Here is a 17,843-nt window from a genome sequence, read left to right as displayed (position 1 = left end):
CACTCAGTGATCAATGAGGGCTGCTGCAGCTAAGCAGGGGGAGAGACGCTGATCGCTCGGAGTCGGATAAACTTTATAAAAACAGATAAAACCTTCGGTGTGATACAGAATCGCGGACCCCCTGCTCTTATGCAGATTCAGTGCTTTGTAATAATAGGTTTAGTGGTCTAGATGGATGATATTTTGTGCCTGAGGGGGTAATCTAACGTCCAGTGCGCATTTTTTTTTTTTTGCTTGCCACGGGTGCTGCTGCCTCACTCAACACAGGCAGCCGCTTGCTGCTCGGATCAGACTTTCAGTTTAATATGACTTTATGTGACTTTATGTGACTTTAGTGTTTTGAATAACAAGTTTTATATTATCACTTGACCAGATAATGATATTTTACAACTTTTCTGTGCTCTAGATGGATGACATTTCTTGTCAATGTAGGTAATGACTTAATCTAATGTAAACTACAAAAAAGACCACTTCGCGTAGATCTACGCGATTGGCACGCTGCGGCTTTAAATAGGTTCGCGTAGATCTACGCGATTGGCACTCAATGTGTTAAGGTCAGGTCTACAGTATAATATATTATGTAATGCACTTATAACTAAGGCTTCATAACACTTGTTATAAATGTGTATGATGTTGCACAACAACCTACTGTATAACGTACAGTAAGGTTTATGAAGTATTACAAGTGCTGGTCATAATGCATTATAAGCTCAGCGTATTTTTCTTCCACCACTTATGGCATCTCAGTCCTCTCTAACGGCAAGCGTTTGTCCTTTAAGCCAGTAGCTCTCAAGCCTTTTTTGGCTCAAGGAACCACTGTAAATCACTTTATAATCCACGGCACCCCTGAATTACATTGTAACTTTATAGCACTTTAAATTTATGTCATATTACGGTAGGTAAATATGTAAATCTTTCCCCCTAAGATGTCACGAGGAAAACTTGAGAGAATATCTGTTTCCATTAGGACAGATTGAAAAGGACTTTATGCTTGATACGTTAACTGATGAATTCCAAATATTATCAAAGTATTTCGGCAGCACCCCTGGACTTGCGTCACGGTACACACTTAGAGAAACCCTGGTTTAAAGTGGTACACGGTCACATCTCCACCGTTAATGCGGGTCCATTTGGTGACATTTTGTCCGAACTCAAAGAGTTTACAAATGCCTAAATGAACACTGAGGATTTTGCTGTGCACACGCATCGTTAAGCTTTGCGACGAGCAGCAGACATGAAGATTATTAGCAGAGAAATAACGGCAACTCTAAAAGGCCTCTTTTTATGACTTTAATTGTAAAGCCGCTTGCTCGTAATCCTTGTTAAATTATGCATAAACACAGCAGTCACATAACATTATGTGCTTATACAAAGTACACCAACCCCAACAGTAGATTAACACAAAAAACTGTAATAGTGTTAAAGCACAGCCTCTTAAAGCCATGGATGCTGTGTGGGACATTAGTGGAGGCGGGTGGTACTGGGTACTATACCACACAGTAACTGTGAACGCTATACTGTAACATAAGGCAGTGGTTCTCAAACTGGGGTCCTTGGGGGTCCAAGGGCGTCCCCAGCTAACTTAGTTAACCCTTTGAGACCTGAAGCCGATTCTACATGTCTCCTAAATCTCAACAGTTTTCTGAAAAACATAAGTTTCTATATCAGTGGTGCTCAATCTTTTTCATGTCAAGGACCCCCAAAATTATAATATATTTGGCCGCGGACCCCCATCAAAATATTTTGTTCCAGGGACCCCCCAGAAGCAAAGATTTGAGTTAAAGATGTTCGCTTTAAAAATATATATATTTCAAAGATTTGCACACATGTTCACGAATTTTCAAAAATAGCAGATATACAAGCTCATAGCGCGGCACTGAGTGCCGCGCTATGAGCTTGTAGATCTGCTATTTTTGAATAGCCCAAAGTGTAAAATAATGCTTTTTAGCTCAAATCTAAAAATGACACTTTTTGAATGGGTTAATATAGCATTACACATTAACACATTTTAAAGTTCTTTTCTATGCCATCACTTGCACAGTTGAAATCCATGACGATGCTCCATTGTGTATCTGTTTGTAATTGTTTTTAACCTACTTAGTATTTCATTTGTATACCTTAGTATCTAGCTCTTTCTTTTATTATTAGTTATTGTTTTTTATGTGTTTATGCGTTTCATCGTTTGATGCTGCAGCTGTGTTATATTGTTTGCTCGTCGTCTCTGTAAATGAGGGTAACTTCAGTGCCTTTCGAGAATAAAGGTTTGAAATGAAAATAAAGAAAGAAATACAATACCTGTGAATGGCACTGTACCATACAGCTTTTTGATTGATTGATTGATTGATTGATTGATTGATTGAACTTTACTAGTCAAAAATGTAAACAGCACAAGGTATAGTATAGACATTAAAGGAGGAGTTCACCCAAAAATGACTTATTTTCTATCAATTATATACACTAGATACCCCATGAAGCCTTGATTTCATGGATTTATTTCGTTTTTGTGGCATTCCTAAAACAATAATTTGATGACCGTGTGTATTTCCGGTAGGAGACACAAATAATCTACTTTGTGTCTCCTACCGGATACATTAGCCGGTAGGAGACGGGAATAAAATTATTAGCTTAGGAATGTGACAAAAACAAAAGATAATCCATGGATTCAAGGCTTCATAGGGTGTGCAATTGATAGAAAATAAGTAATTTTTTGGGTGAAGTCCTCCTTTAAGGCTAAAAGGATAACACAAAAAAGTCCTGGGGACTTCGTTTCCACTGTGGTCCTACAGTATGTATTGAATTCATCAACGTACGCGGTAGCTGTGATTGTGATTTGTACTGTACTGTACCTGTGAACTCCTTCTTGCAGCGGTCTCGCACGCTCTCCTCCAGGTTCTCCAGCTGGTGTTTGACCTTTTCGTACTCTCTCTCCGCCTGCTGACTCTTCCTCCTGTAACAGATGCCACATGACACACACACACACACACACACACACACACACACACACACACACACACACACACACACACACACACACACACACACACACACACACACACACACACACACACACACACACACACACACACACATCACTCCATGTTCTGCTTCCTCTGATTAATCCCACCGCTCCAAACATCAAGTCTCTAACCCGTCTAATCTCGCTCGAAGATTCAGTCAGTGGGCCATGGTGGTGAGGAGGTTAACATGCACTCAGGGTAGTGTCTATTACTCAGGGGCGTCACGGCCATTCACTGTGCGTACGACGCGACACCCTCACTCTCACAGATCCGTGATTTCATACCCCCCACTTTTTGAAAAAATAAAAACTTTTTTTTTTGATAATAAATCGGTAAAATCAGGCAAAAATAAGAATTAAATAACCTAACCCTAACCCTAAAACCCGAAATAAAGTAACCAAAACACGAAAAAGAAAACTAACAAAATCCGCCCAAAAAACTTTTTTTTTTAAAAATACAAAATTTGTTTACATCACAGTTACAAATGTTTTTCAAGATTTTTCAAAAATAGCAGATCTACAAGCTCATAGCGCGGCACTCGTGCCGCGCTATGAGCTTGTATATCTGCTATTTTTGAATAGCCAAAGTGTAAAATAAGGGGTATAGTAATAGTCCACCGAAAGTCCATCCCCCCCCCACCTTCTGAGAGCCTGTGACGTCCCTGCTATTACTATAAACTACTGTTTATCTCAGGGATTCCCAAACCTTTTCAACTCGAGACGCAGAAGAGAATCTGTGGTGTCTCCTGGGGACCCAGATGTACAAAAAATACATTATGAATTCACTCAAGCCCTATTTCAAGAATAGCGGAAATAGCCGATCAACAAGCTCGGCTATTTTCGCAATTTTAGAAAAATGTTGAAAGTAAAAGTTCTGAGTTGTGGTGGGGTTCCCAGAGCTCAGGTTCTGAGAACCTCATCTGAAACCCAGCCGCAGTGTAATGGAAACAAATCCAGAAACCGTGAAATACGTTTCACAGCAGAGCACGGTTCACTCAGTCCGTGTAACCCCACCCCCCACCCCCCCCAAAAACGACATTTCAAGGGGTTTATCCTTCCAATAAAGGTACATTATTATTTTAGGGGAAAATAGCCAATAGAGTGGCCTCAAGTACTCTTGACAACAGTTATGGTCATTACACACCGGCGATTATGCGAATATACGCAAAATTCGGACTTGGCCCGAATAAATAAAAGACGCTTTTTCGCTCCGCGAAACGGATGTGGAAGCTTGCATTGACTTTATAAGGTTTTTTAAAAAAACGTATTATTCGCATGAAAAAAAACGACCCCGGTGTGTAAGGACCTTTACTGTTACTATTGTAGATCTGCAATGTTTTGGTGAGCGACATGCTTTCATAGAAGACCAAATGACTGAAAACAGTCGTGGTGACTGAGAACTTTAATCCATGAGTAGACATTGTGTGAGTACACTGCATTTAAGTGCAATTTTTAGGTAGTTTTACTTTACTGGAGTATTTCCAATTTCCAATACTTTTATTTTTACTCCACTACATCTCTGAGGTCAATATTGTACTTTTACTCCACTACAATTATTTAATGATAACTTCAGTTACTAGTTAGTTTGCAGATATACATTATTATATTATAAAACATTCATTAACCACTTCAGCCTTTTTTAGCCTTTTAGTACTTTTACTTTTGGTACTTTAAGTATATTTTGATGCCAATACCTCACCTGGAGGAGGTGCTAATCTCACTTTAGCACCTCCTCCACCACCTTAGCACTACCCACCTGTCCTAGTCCCTCCTCCTCCTCATGCCCACACCTGTTGTGTTATGATAATGAGGGGGAGGGTACAATGTTACTATGTCACTAAAGCGCTGTTTCTCTATTGGCACGTTTGACCCTCAATGTTTCAGCCTCCAGGTAGAAACTCAAAATAGTCAGAGAAGACATAAAACACCATAAAAACACCACCAGGGAGCTTATTGAAGTTCTATCAACCTCATAGACACATGATAAACAGAAAAAGTGCAAAACCATGGCACCACCTCTTTAAGTAAAAATATCTGAGTACTTCTTCCACCACTGAGGGGTGGGGGGGGGGGGGGTGTACTGTACCTGTAGCAGTAGACGGAGACGGCGATGATGAGCAGCATGGGGATGATGACAGCGGGGATGATGATGTACAGAGGGACCTCGTACTTGCTCTCGTAGTGCACCGAGCCCACCACCCACTCCCCTTTACCAAACTTGATCTGTGTGGGAGACCACGCAGAGAAAGAAGAAGAAAAAACGCAAAACCAGTCATTCAGAGGCGTTCCCGACATGTTGGCAGCATATATTATTTTTTACTAGCATACATACATAGTACAGTGCAATAAGTCTGAGGCAACTCTTAAAGGGATAGTTCACCCCCAAAAAGATTTTTTTCCCCTATCGATTAGTCACCCCACGGAGACTTGAATTAACACATTGAGTGCCAAAAACGGTCCGGACCGTTTTTCATAATCCAAACGAGGCAAAAATATGACAGCACCAGGAGATATGATTTTTCGAAGATTTAGACTCCAGTCCACTTCCTGGTTAACTTATGACTTCAAAAGCCTGTATCTCGGCTCCTGTGTACTTTTCTTTTTTAGTATGTATTTTTGACTATTTTCAACTGGCTGCAACTATGGAACGGATTACCGAATGTTTTTAATGTTTTTCCCCGGATTGCACGAGACCTCTATGTGTGTAATGAGGGGATCACCGTGAGGACGGTGATCACTGAAAATATTTTGTGACTACTTGAAAAAGGACCAAAAATGGTTAAAAATCCAGGCACTGGAGGTACCCTGTTTTGAAAAACCCCTGGCACTCAATGTGTTAATGGATATTGTTTTGTTTTTGTCGCATTCCTAAGCGAATAATTTGATGACCGGCAGCGGTTCTGGTAGGAGACTTTGTGTCTTCTACCGGAACCGCTGCCTACCGGTCCGCCGGTTATCAAGTTATTGGCTAAACAAAAAAATATCCATGAATTGAAGTCTCCAATTCAAGTCTCCAATCTCAATTTTTTGGGTGAACTATCCCTTTAATTTGTCAAAGTAAAAAAAAAAGGTAAAAATACAAGTTAGGGCCCGGACCGTTGGCGTAGCGGTCCGGGCACCTAGGATCTAAAGTAGCCTGACAGTGTGTCGTGCGGGTTCGAGTCCTGCTCCCTACGACCTTTGCCGTGTCTCTCTCCCTCTTTCCTGTCAATCTTCACTTAAAAATATATCAATATAAGGCAGAAAAGCCAAAAAATATAAATAAAATAAAGTAAGCATAAAGTATTGCTATGCAGGCCAGGATTATAACGCATTTGGCTCATGGGGCTACAGCCTGGGGCCAAAACAGCTTAACTACATATTTTAATAATAAAATGATAATAAAATATGAAATATGTTGTGTTGTGTAACCTCGGTAGATAAAACTGGAGCACAATTCACTGACACTGTAGTTTTTCAGTCAGTACTTATGTGGTGTTGGACAGAACATGGGGGATCGGGAAAGGTAACATAAGTGGCACGATGGTAACACGATAATTAACCCATTAAGACCGGGAAGGCATCTGTGTCATTTTTTGATTTTTTTTGGCTATTCAAAAATAGCAGATATACAAGCTCGTAGCGCGGCACCGAGTGCCGCGCTACGAGCTTGTAGATCTGCTATTTTTGAAAAATGTTGACAATTTGTGCAAATCTTTGAATATATATATATTATTAAAGCAAACATTTGTAACTCAAATCTTTGCTTCTGGGGGTTCTACAAATGTCTTCTAAATCATACAGTTTTTTGAAAAATGTATGTTTCTATGTATCAGTGGTTCTCAAAGACCCCCATGTATTTGGCCGCGGACCCCCATCTCAAAATGTTTTGTTCCAGGGACCCCCAGAAGCAAACATTTGAGTTTAAAATGTTCGCTTGAAAAAAATATATAAGTATATTCAAAGATTTGACACATTTTCACATTTATTTTTCGAAAAATAGCAGATCTACATGCTGCAGATCTATGAGCTTGTATATCTGCTATTTTTGAATAGCCAAAGAAATCTAAAAATGACGCACAGATGCGTTCCCGGTCTTAATGGGTTAAGATGTAATTGTAATTGTAACGTCTAAAAGTGTGGCAAACTGCCACAGAAACTCAATGAAGTGCTAAATACACTGTGTGTGTGTGTGTGTAGTGCTGTGCTCAGCACTTTGTTGTCAGGCACTTCTTTTTTCGTGTTTTTTTTTAACACAGGAATTCATGACTATTAATAGTCCGCGGGTGTAATTTCTTCCCACAGTAATTTCAGCCAGATAAATGAAACAATAGCTCACTTAGAGGGATTAGCAGTGGGAGAGGGGTATACTGCATTCATCAAACACGGTGGCTGAGCTGTAATTAACCCGTTACGACCGGGAACGCATCTGTGTCATTTTTTTTTCTTTTTCTTTGGGCTATTAAAAAAAGTGCAGATCTACAATTTTTTGAAAAATCTTGGAAAATGTGAGCAAATCTTTGAATATATATTTATATGTTTTAAAGCGTACATTTGAAACTCACATTTTTGCTCAAATTTTTACTTCTAACAGTTCTTTTTTTAAATAAATTATGTTGCTATGTGGTTCTCAAACCTTTTTCATGTCAAGGACCACCCAAAATGATATGTTATTGTCCACGGACCCCCATCTCAAAATATTTTGTTCCAGGGACCCACAAAAGCAAAGATTCGAGTAAAAAAGAATATATATATATATTGAAAGTTTTGCACACATTTTCACGTTCCCCCCCCCCCCCCCAAAATAGCAGATCTACAAGCTCATATCGCGGCACTCGGTGCCGCGATATGAGCTTGTATATCTGCTTTTTGAATAGCCAAAAAAGAAATCTTAAAATGACACAGATGATGCGTTCCCGGTCTTAATGGGTTAAATGTAATTGCCGGCCTGTGGCAAAGAGATAGTTGAAAAGAGGGGTCCTAAGGTGTTCGTCCGGCACGCCCACAGATGTCTGGTGCAGATGAATGATACGTGTTCTTATGACTGTGTGTGTGTGTGTGTGTGTGTGTGTGTGTGTGTGTGTGTGTGTGTGTGTGTGTGTGTCCATCTGTCAAGTCTCTCTTTGTTTTCTGCCTGCTATTAATGCTAAGGCATTAATTCCTACCAGTGATGGAAAGTTACGACTCCAAGTACAATTACTCAAGTACTGTACACCAGTGGGTTCTCAAACTTTAAAATGTCAAGGCCTCCCCTTAACTCTGACAGTGTACAAATGGAACCAAATGGACCCATTAGGGTCCATTTGGTTCCATTTGTATACTGTCAGGCCGAGTTACGGACTTGTAAGGGTCAAGAGAACCATTGCTGTAGACTTTGTGAGCTGGTAGATCTGCTATTTTCGAAAAAGTCTGACCCATTTTGAGAGATTTTAGTCATACTTGTTGTACTGTAAGTACATTACGATGCCAATACTTTTCGATGCCAAATTTTTAATAAAGGCCTTGTACTGTCGCGTTTCGACGTGTCGTGAGTTTGTGGATCGGCTATTTATGGAGAGATTTGGTGTAGCCAGAAAAAAGTGGTCAAAGTACAGAGAGTGGTTAACAACCTGTATTAGTTGTGTGTCATTGATTGATTCTCAAAAAATGAAGGATCAAATTCTCATCATCATGTCCTAATATGAGCCAATAGGGGAAGGGAATCAACATCACGTGATGCGTTTGTTTGGCCGGGCAAAAAACTCGGATGTGTCTCAAAGAATATGATTATTGGCAGTATCGTGGAACGTACAGAATATTTTGCGGCCCAGTTCTCATTTTTCACAAGATCGGTGGTTGTTGCAATGACCCGCACTACTATACCTCGCCATATAATAGTGCAATAGGCTCTATGCACAGCATCCATATTAGAAAAGAAATTGGGCCCCTTCCTTACTTCCTTCATAGGTGTTACTTACCAATAATACTAATTAAGGCTCTGTTCCATTTGGTGTGGTACAGTGGTTGTCTTATTTTCAAGGATGACCCCCATAACTCTGAGAGTGTACAAATGTGTACAAATTTGTACACTCTCAGAGTTACACACCCACCATAAAGGGGCCATTTGGGAACCAAAATGGAGTGTTTCTAGTGAGCCAACATGCACGATATCAGCACCCTGACCAGGATGGAACAGAGCCTTCGTTAGTATCATTGGTAACACCTGTGAAGAAGAGGCCCAATTTCTTTCCAATATGGCCGCCGTGCATAGAGCCTATTCCAATGGTGAAAGCTGTGTAGTTTCACCCGAAAAAGTAAAGGCGGATTGGGCGGATTGGGCCACCCCCGAAATCCCTGTATGTGTGTCTCAAAGAATAAGGGACAAGTCTTTTTAGTTTCCAAATAAGGGACGATAAGGGGCTTGTATACAAGCGTCATGGTGCTGAGTCCCCCTGGTTTATAGCGGTGTTCGATTTTTGTTACATTGCCAACTCTCACATGTACATAAACGTTCAGATTTCAAATATAAAGTGCTTACCGCCGAGCCACGGATGTTACAAGGCGATCCGGACCGCGATAAGTACCCGTATCTCCCGTATTGTTCAATAAAAAGCATTTTAATCCCATCGCCGGCCTTTTTCTCCAAATTGTCTCCGATACTTTCAACCATGCGACACAAATGGTTGGGAAATGTATTGCACTCTGATACATTATCAAAAAAAAGAAAAAAATGGCCGGCGATGGGATTAAAATGTTTTTTATTTAACAATACGGGAGATACGGGTACTTATCGCGGTCCGGATCGCGTAACATCCGTGGCTCGGGGGTAAGCACTTTATATTTGAAACCTGAACGTTTATGTACATGTGAGAGATGGCAATGTAAAAAAATCGAACACCACTATAAACCAGGGGGACTCAGCACCATGACTGTCATGTTTCAGGGCTACGGTTGGCTATAACTAACCCTAGGTGTGTGTGTGTGTGTGTGTGTGTGTGTGTGTGTGTGTGTGTGTGTGTGTGTGTGTGTGTGTGTGTGTGTGTGTGTGTGTGTGTGTGTGTGTGCGCGTGCGTGCGCGTGTGCATGTGTGTGTGTGTCTCCATCTGTCAGTCCAGTATGTCATTGTGTTGTGTCCTCATCATGGTTACCAGCAGGTCCAGTGGCTCAGAGCCGGTGTCTCGGCGGTGGCGCTTGGACCGGGCGTTGGGCTGGGTGGGGGGCGGGTCCAGGAACAGCTTCTCGTCCTGCAGGGTGTTGACCACGCAGCGGACGTCGCCCACGTACGCCTGAGCCTCCTTGGCAGTCATGGCGTTGGAGAAACCCTTACCCTGCCAAGACAAGATTAAGATGTTTATTGTCATCGTATGGAACTGTGCAACGAAATGTAGTGAAAAATGTTTTGAAAAACCTATGTTTCTATATCAGTGGTGCTCAATCTTTTTCATGTCAAGGACCCCCAGAATTATATGTTTTTGGCCGCGGACCCCCATCAAAATATTTTGTTCCAGGGACCCCCAGAAGCAAAGATTTGAGTTTAAAATGTTCGCTTTAAAAATATATATATTCAAAGATTTGCACACATTTTCACGATTTTTCAAAAATAGCAGATCTACAAGCTCATAGTGCGGCACTCGGTGCCGCACTATGAGCTTGTATATCTGCTATTTTTGAATAGCCAAAGTGTAAAATAATGCTTTTTAGCTCAAATCTAAAAATGACACAGTTCCAGGCGTTAATGGGTTAAACCCATTAAGACCTGAGGATGATTCTACAAATGCCTTCTAAATCAAGTATGTTCTCACACTTTCAAGATTTTTCAAAGTGTTTTCATTTTTTAGCTCTAAGCATAAATTCAATATGGAAGATCTCTAGTCATTCACAGCTAAGTGTGAGCACTTCTAGCCAATCTTGCCAAAATGTTTTATTCAATAAAACTTTCATTTGCAACAACTTCATCCCTCGATTATTGAAATAGCAGATTTCGCAGCACGTCACTTCGTGCCGCGCTGCGAGCTTGCACTGGTGGAAAGTAACTAAGTACATTTACTCAAGTACTGTACTTAAGTAAGATTTTGAGGTATTTGCACTTTACTTGAGTGTTTCCAATTTCCAATACTTTTACTTCTACTCCACTACATCTCCGAGGCAAATATTATACTTTTACTCCACTACAAAAAACTTTGAAAACTTTAGTTACTAGTTACGTTGCAGATTATTACATTATAAAACATACATTATGCACTTTAGCACTATTTTATACCTAGCCTATTTTCAAACATTTTAGTACTTTTACTTTTGGTACTTTAAGTACATTTTGATAATAATACTTTTGACTCAAGTAAATTACTCAAGTACATTTTGAATTCCAGACTTTTACTTAACAGTAACAGAGTACTTCTACATTGCAGTATTGATACTTTTACTTAAGTAAAACATTTCAGTACTTTCCCCCCACTGTGCGCTTGTACATCTGCTAATTTTGAAACAACCCTAAAATCTAAAATCACAGATGCTTTCCCGATTTTAATGGGTTTTTAAGTCAAACAGCAGCATCAACAAAGAAATACAGACACAGCGTCGCTATGCCATAAACCATTAGTCCGTCATAGTCAAGTCATCAATATTAGTGTACGTATTATGGATGTTTTTATTTGACAACAGACTAAATCTTAAAAAGCAGTTAGACCACGAGAAACCATCCACTAGATAAGATATTGCATTTCACCCAATAACAGGCCATATTGCACTTGGCATTATAAAAAAGAGGTGTTTATGGAGTTTACAGGAGTTTATGTGTGTATGTGTGTGTGTGTGTGCGCGCGCGCGTGCGTGCGTGTGTGCGTGCGTGCGTGCGTGCGCGCGCGTGTATTTGGGGGAGAATGAAGGTGTTATGAGTCCATCAATACTGTCACAGTTCTTGGAAAGAAGCTGTTGTTTTCCAGTCTATTAGTCCTGACACATTATCTGATGGAAGCATAACAACAACAACAACACCGGTGAGGTGTCTGTCCATTATTTCAGTGGTTCTCAAACTGCCAAGTACTCCCAAATTGATAAGTGTTTGGCTGCGGAACCCCATCAGAAAAGGTTTTGTTCCAGGGACCCCCCAGAAGAGAAGACTTGAGAAAAAAGCAAAAAAGCAACACTTTTAAGATTTTTCAATTTTTTTTCAAAAATAGCAGATGTACAAGCTCGCAGCGCGGCACAAAGCGACGCGCTGTGAGCTTGTATATCTGCTATTTTTTAATATCCAACGTATAAAATATGGATAAAGGGGTTAAAATGATTGTGGTGCTTTATTAACACATTTTGCTGGGGCCCCATAGAACCCCCCTCGAGGACCCCAGAGGGTCCTTAGACCCCACTTTGAGAACCACTGGATTATTTCATTAGCGATTATTCTATCGATTGCTTTTTCGATTCATCGAACAATCGAGAAGTGAGTAAAAAAAGGAAACATTTTACCACATTAAAATGTGTTGTTTTTTTTGTTCATACTACAGCATCACACAAAAGCATCATACGTAGCAGATCTACAAGCTCGAAACGCGGCGCGAAGCGACGTGTTTTGAGCTTGTAGATCTGCTACTTTTTGATATTTTTGAATTTGAATCCTGAAAAGTAACAGCTTTGGACATATGAGGATCCCACCCGACAGAGAGATAGTTCCTTTTTTCACTTTTTTAACAGTTACAACAAAAACACAAAATACATTCAAAATGGAAGTGACAAAAAGAAAAAGGGGTTGTAGACACTATTTACTCTTATACAAATACCATTTTCCCCAATGTTTTTCATATTTTAGCCTGCCTGTTTTAGCAGAAAATGCACTTACAGTACAGTAAGACTTCTGGTGATTAGTAGTTTCGTTCCCTACCCATGTTGAATGCACTTATTGTAAGTCGCTTTGGATAAAAGCGTCTGCTAAATGACTGTAATGTAATGTAATGTAATGTAATATAACTCTGCTTTAGTCCTCAGATTATAGGTAATTTATTCCACGAGACATATTTCCTCAATAATATCCAGCCAGCGTTCCTCTCTAGGAGGAGGATCTGTTTTCAGCCATCTTCTTGTGATGGCTTTTTTAGCCGCCATTGTCAAGATTTTGAACAGGTACAGTACAGTATGTCCTCGTGTCCTATTATGTGTCCTCTGGTGTCAATCCCAGATATACAATCCGGGGATCACAAATTATCTTAATAACCCATTACTTCCTCCAAAATCCGGAGAACACAGAATGTCCCAGAATGTCTGTATCTTCTCACACGACCAAAATACATGTGAGCGATCGGCGTTCACATGTCCACACCTGTCTCCAACAATATTGCTGCTTTCCCAGGTGTTTACCTTAGATTTTTGGTGTAATAAAAAAAACATATTAAAGAGAGAGTTACAACTTTTAATCCCTTTTGTACGCTGTCACTTGATTTCAAAGCCAAACTGATTTGAGCAGGTAGTAGCATTAAACATGGAATAAGACACACACACACACACACACACACACACACACACACACACACACACACACACACACACACACACACACACACACACACACACACACACACACACACACACACACACACACACACACACACACACCTCCTTGACATTCTTCTGAAGGCTGCACCGCTCAGAGTGACAGACAGACAGACATGGACAACTTTAGCAGATGTTGTTCCTCTTGCCTAATGTCCCCGAGGAGGATTAATGACAGAGAAAAGAAGCAAATAAATACCACAGTCATCCATGTCTATCTATAACCCATTCAATCCGGGAAACGCATCAGTGTCATTTTAAGATATCTTTGGCTATTTTTTGGGCAATAAACATTGTGAATTTTAACTCCGATCTGTGCTTCTGGGGGTCCCAGCCCTGGAACAACATATTTTGAGATGGGGGTCCGCAGCAAAATACATATCATTTTGGGTGGTCCTTGATATGGAAAAGTTGGAGCATCACTGATACACTCTAGCAGCATACTGTTAGGATTTAGAAAACATTTTTAGATATGTATTTGGCCGCGGACCACCATCTCAAAATGTTTTGTTCCAGGGACCCTCCCCAGAAGCAAAGATTTGAGTTACAAATGTTCGCTTTGAAAAATATATATTCAAAGATTTGCACACATTTTCGAGATTTTTCAAAAATAGCAGATATACAAGCTCATAGCGCGGCACCGAGTGCTGCGCTATGAGCTTGTACCTGTATATCGGCTATTTTTGAATAGCCAAAGACATCTTAAAGACGCATTAATGGATTAAGCTCTGAAGCAGGAGAGAGATTGTGTCATTTTCACATCTCCAATTCATGAGCCATTTAGCCAACCTTGTACTCCATACTGCAACTTAATGCAGAATAATGGCAGACGGTAAACTGAAAGTGAATGAGATTGTAGCTACTTTATATCTGAGTAGAGTAGACTGGTTGCAGAATTCAATATTTTAAAAAAAGACATTAATTCTCCTTTAAGGAGTTTACAGTAAGTGCTGTCAAATAATCTAATATAGTCCCTATTAGGTAAAAAAAAAAAACTTCTTATCCAAATTATGTTTAGCTCACTGTGCAAAATGCCTGAGACGTCCTCTAGTAATGCATGAAAACCCTCACAACTGCAGTTCTGAGGGTTTTCACTTTCTTAACCACATTAGAGCCTGCATATTATACTCTTCAGCGGGTCAATAAGAAGAAAATGAACAAACACAGTGCCTTGCCAACGTTTGTTTCAGCAACCTCTCCAAGATTTCCTTACTAGTGGAACGCCATCGCAGAGACACCGATGCAAATACTGTATTGTGTTACCAGTGGTGGAAAGTAACTAAGTACAGTACATGTACTCAAGAACTGCACTTAAGTAAAATGTTGAGGTACTTTTACTTTACTAGAATATTTCCAATTTTCTGTACTTTTACTTCTGCTCCAATACATCACAGAGACAAATATTGTACTTTTACTCCACTACAATTATTTGAAAACTTTAGTTACTAAAACGTAAATGACCTCCACAATCATAACACCAGAGGCAGCTCCACTGATCATGTTCAACCCAGATTTGGCACAAACAAGGGAATGAACTCTTTCTCATGCTATTCGACAAAAATGTGGAATGCCCTACCCTAAGGAGTAAAGGAGTGTAAATCCCTACTCACTTTCAAAACTGCCCTAAAGAATCACCTTCAGGAGGCTGCAATTCCAAATTGGCCCCTGTCAAAGTCTTAACCTACCCCCCCCCCCCTCCTCCTAAAACTGTCTATTGTACATATTTCTTGTATTTCATACCAGTAACCTGTAAACTGATTGTATGACGTTCTGCATAGTAGTGTATATTTGTATGTCTTCTTAAATGTTGTCATAATTTGAGTGCACAGGGATCTCATTTTAAATAAGCCAAGTGCTTTTATGAGCGATCCAGTTTAGAGGACCTTGTATTGTAAATTGTACTTCCATGTACTTTTACCATGTCTTTTCTAAATAAAGTATTCAATCAATCAATCAATCAATTCAATCAATCAATCAATCAATCAATCAATCAATCAATCAATCAATCAATCAATCAATCAATCAATCAAACAAACTAGTTACTTTGTTGATTCAGCCCTATTTAAACGTTGGCTAATTGAAAATAGCTTCTACAAGCTACAATCTCACAAGCTTGTAGATCTGCTAATGATAACTTGAGAAACGGGACATTCTGCATAACGAGTACTTTTACTTTTGGTACTTATATTTTGAGGCCAATACTCCTACCGGAGACTCAACTTGTTATTGGCTTAAGAATGCAACAAAAATCTCTGAATTCAAGGCTTCATGGGGTGTGTAATAATAAATAAGTAATTTTGTGGGTGAACTACTCCTTTAAGTAAAAAAAGAATAGTACTTCTTCCACCACTGTGTGTGACTGGTCAGACACTCTTGCTTTTATGCAGTTTTATTTCTGCAATCTGCCAGACCCATACTGTACCATGGACCGTTTAGAAGTTTTGAAGGTTGTCTGAGGAAGATTATGGGGAATGTATAAACCTCTATAATCCCTGCTCTGTGAAACACTATACAAACAACCAGATGGCAATTAATTCTTGAAGAGAGATAGCACACACACACACACACACATTGTCAACTGTGTGAGACAACTGGGGAAATCTCGGAGACAAATTATGTCAAAGCACGTCGGAGGTTGATGTAAACAGAGTACTAGAGATCCATGGTAAAAGTCACCAATCCTTTGGAAAGAGGTACTTGGTGTATTATCCCAGATAGTCTAAGACATTGGTTCTCAAAGTGAGGTCCGGGGACCCCCAGGGGTCCTTGAGGGAGTTCCAGGGGGTCCCCAGCTAAATGATAGATTAGGCACCAAATGGACCCTTATGGGTCTGTAACTCTGAGAGAGTACAAATGGAACCAAATGGACCCTTATGGGTCTGTAACTCTGAGAGTGTGCAAATGGAACCAAATGGACCCTAACGGGTCCATTTGGTTCCATTTGTACACTCTCAGAGTTAAATTAACATTGATTTTACAACATAAATTGGGGTCCCAGGGATAGAAATGCCATTAAATGGGGGTCCGTAGACTAATGCATGTCAAACTGGGGGTCCTTGAAATTAAAATGGTTGAAAATCACTGCTAGAGAGCCGTAAAAGTCTTCTCTTATGGGGGTCCCTGGCATATCTTTTCAAATGGGGGTCCGTGGGCTAATAAGTGTCAATTTAGGGGTCCTTGACATGAAAAAGTTTGAGAACCACTGGTCTAAGAGGATATTCCTATCTGCCCACAGCTGTGCATTCTGGGCATATTTCCTGATAGTCTCAAAGTTAACAAAAATAGTATGGTTACATATTCTCTTCTCCAGGCTAAACATAGAGTTGCACTCTTTGGGAAAAACCCAGATAAACCAGACACCACCCAGGCAACGGTACAGAGAATGATCAAACCACTTTGAGCACTAGAGAAACTGACTTTTGCCATTCAAGGGAAATCTGCTACTGTAGCTTTCAAGAAATATGGGGACAGTTCATAAATTTCATGGAAGGCAATCCCTTAGGACCGGTATTAATAGATGGTTCTGCTACTTTGTAATGTGGGAAGAAAAAATATGACGTGTCTGTTTTTTTCTTTTAGTTTTTTGCTGTTTTTTGCATTTTTCAAGCTCACAACGAGTCGCGTTGTGAGCTTGAAGATCGGCTATTTTCAGCTCCCAGCTAAGTCTAAAGGCTCAGGACTTCAGAGCGGAGCTACAGTGAGGAATAAACAATTTTATCCGCAGAGAACTTTCTTAGTTTTTGGCAAGTGAAAAACAAGTAAAAGCATGTATGGCTGCCAGCTTATAAACCCTGGCATCTCAATCTTTTATTGGCAAAGTATTAAGAAAATCTTCTGAAATTATGAAAATTGCTGATCTACAAGCTCCATCTATTTTCGCCATTCGGCACTCTATAACTTTCATGTCCTGCCGCGGATTTGAACCCCAGCACAAGTGCTGAAATGTTTTATCACTGAGCCAACAGAGCATGTCTACTTGCTCCAAATTCAAGTAGAATTTGGACCTTAATTCAGGCAATATCACCTGTCAACCAGTAGTGGTCAAACCAGACCACAGGATATCCATTTCTCAACAGAAGAGCAGGGAGACCAAATATAACACACAACATTGTATACATTATATTGTAATTAACCCATTAAGACCTGAGGCCGATTCTACAAATGTCTTAGGGGCGGCCATAGCTGAATGGTTAGTGAGCCCGCCTAGGGAGCCAGAGGCCCTGGTTGCCCCAGGTTCGATTCCAGTCCAGGTCAGCATATGTGTCGATGAAATGAAATTTGTCCCTGAGCAAGACTCTTAACCCCTAATTGCTCACAGGTTCTCATT

The 17,843-nt window shown here is 40.2% G+C and overlaps 1 protein-coding gene across 1 annotated transcript in view; it reads right to left on the bottom strand.

Moving 5' to 3' along the window:
* Positions 1-17,843, bottom strand: part of plxnb2b (plexin b2b) — a 338,202-nt gene that overhangs the window by 45,788 nt on the left and 274,571 nt on the right. The window contains exons 25-27 of the mRNA XM_084059938.1: positions 10,123-10,302; positions 5,103-5,239; positions 2,847-2,947 (exon numbers count right to left, since the gene is read on the bottom strand). Coding sequence (XP_083916064.1) covers positions 2,847-2,947; positions 5,103-5,239; positions 10,123-10,302 — 418 coding nt within the window. The remainder of the gene's footprint in view (positions 1-2,846; positions 2,948-5,102; positions 5,240-10,122; positions 10,303-17,843) is intronic.

This window comes from Gymnoscopelus microlampas, assembly GCF_963454915.1.
Source record: "Gymnoscopelus microlampas genome assembly, chromosome: 6".
Classification (NCBI taxonomy): Eukaryota; Metazoa; Chordata; class Actinopteri; order Myctophiformes; family Myctophidae; genus Gymnoscopelus; species Gymnoscopelus microlampas.
The sequence above is the reverse complement of the archived record's forward strand: the minus strand, read 5'-3'. Positions and strand labels throughout refer to the sequence as shown.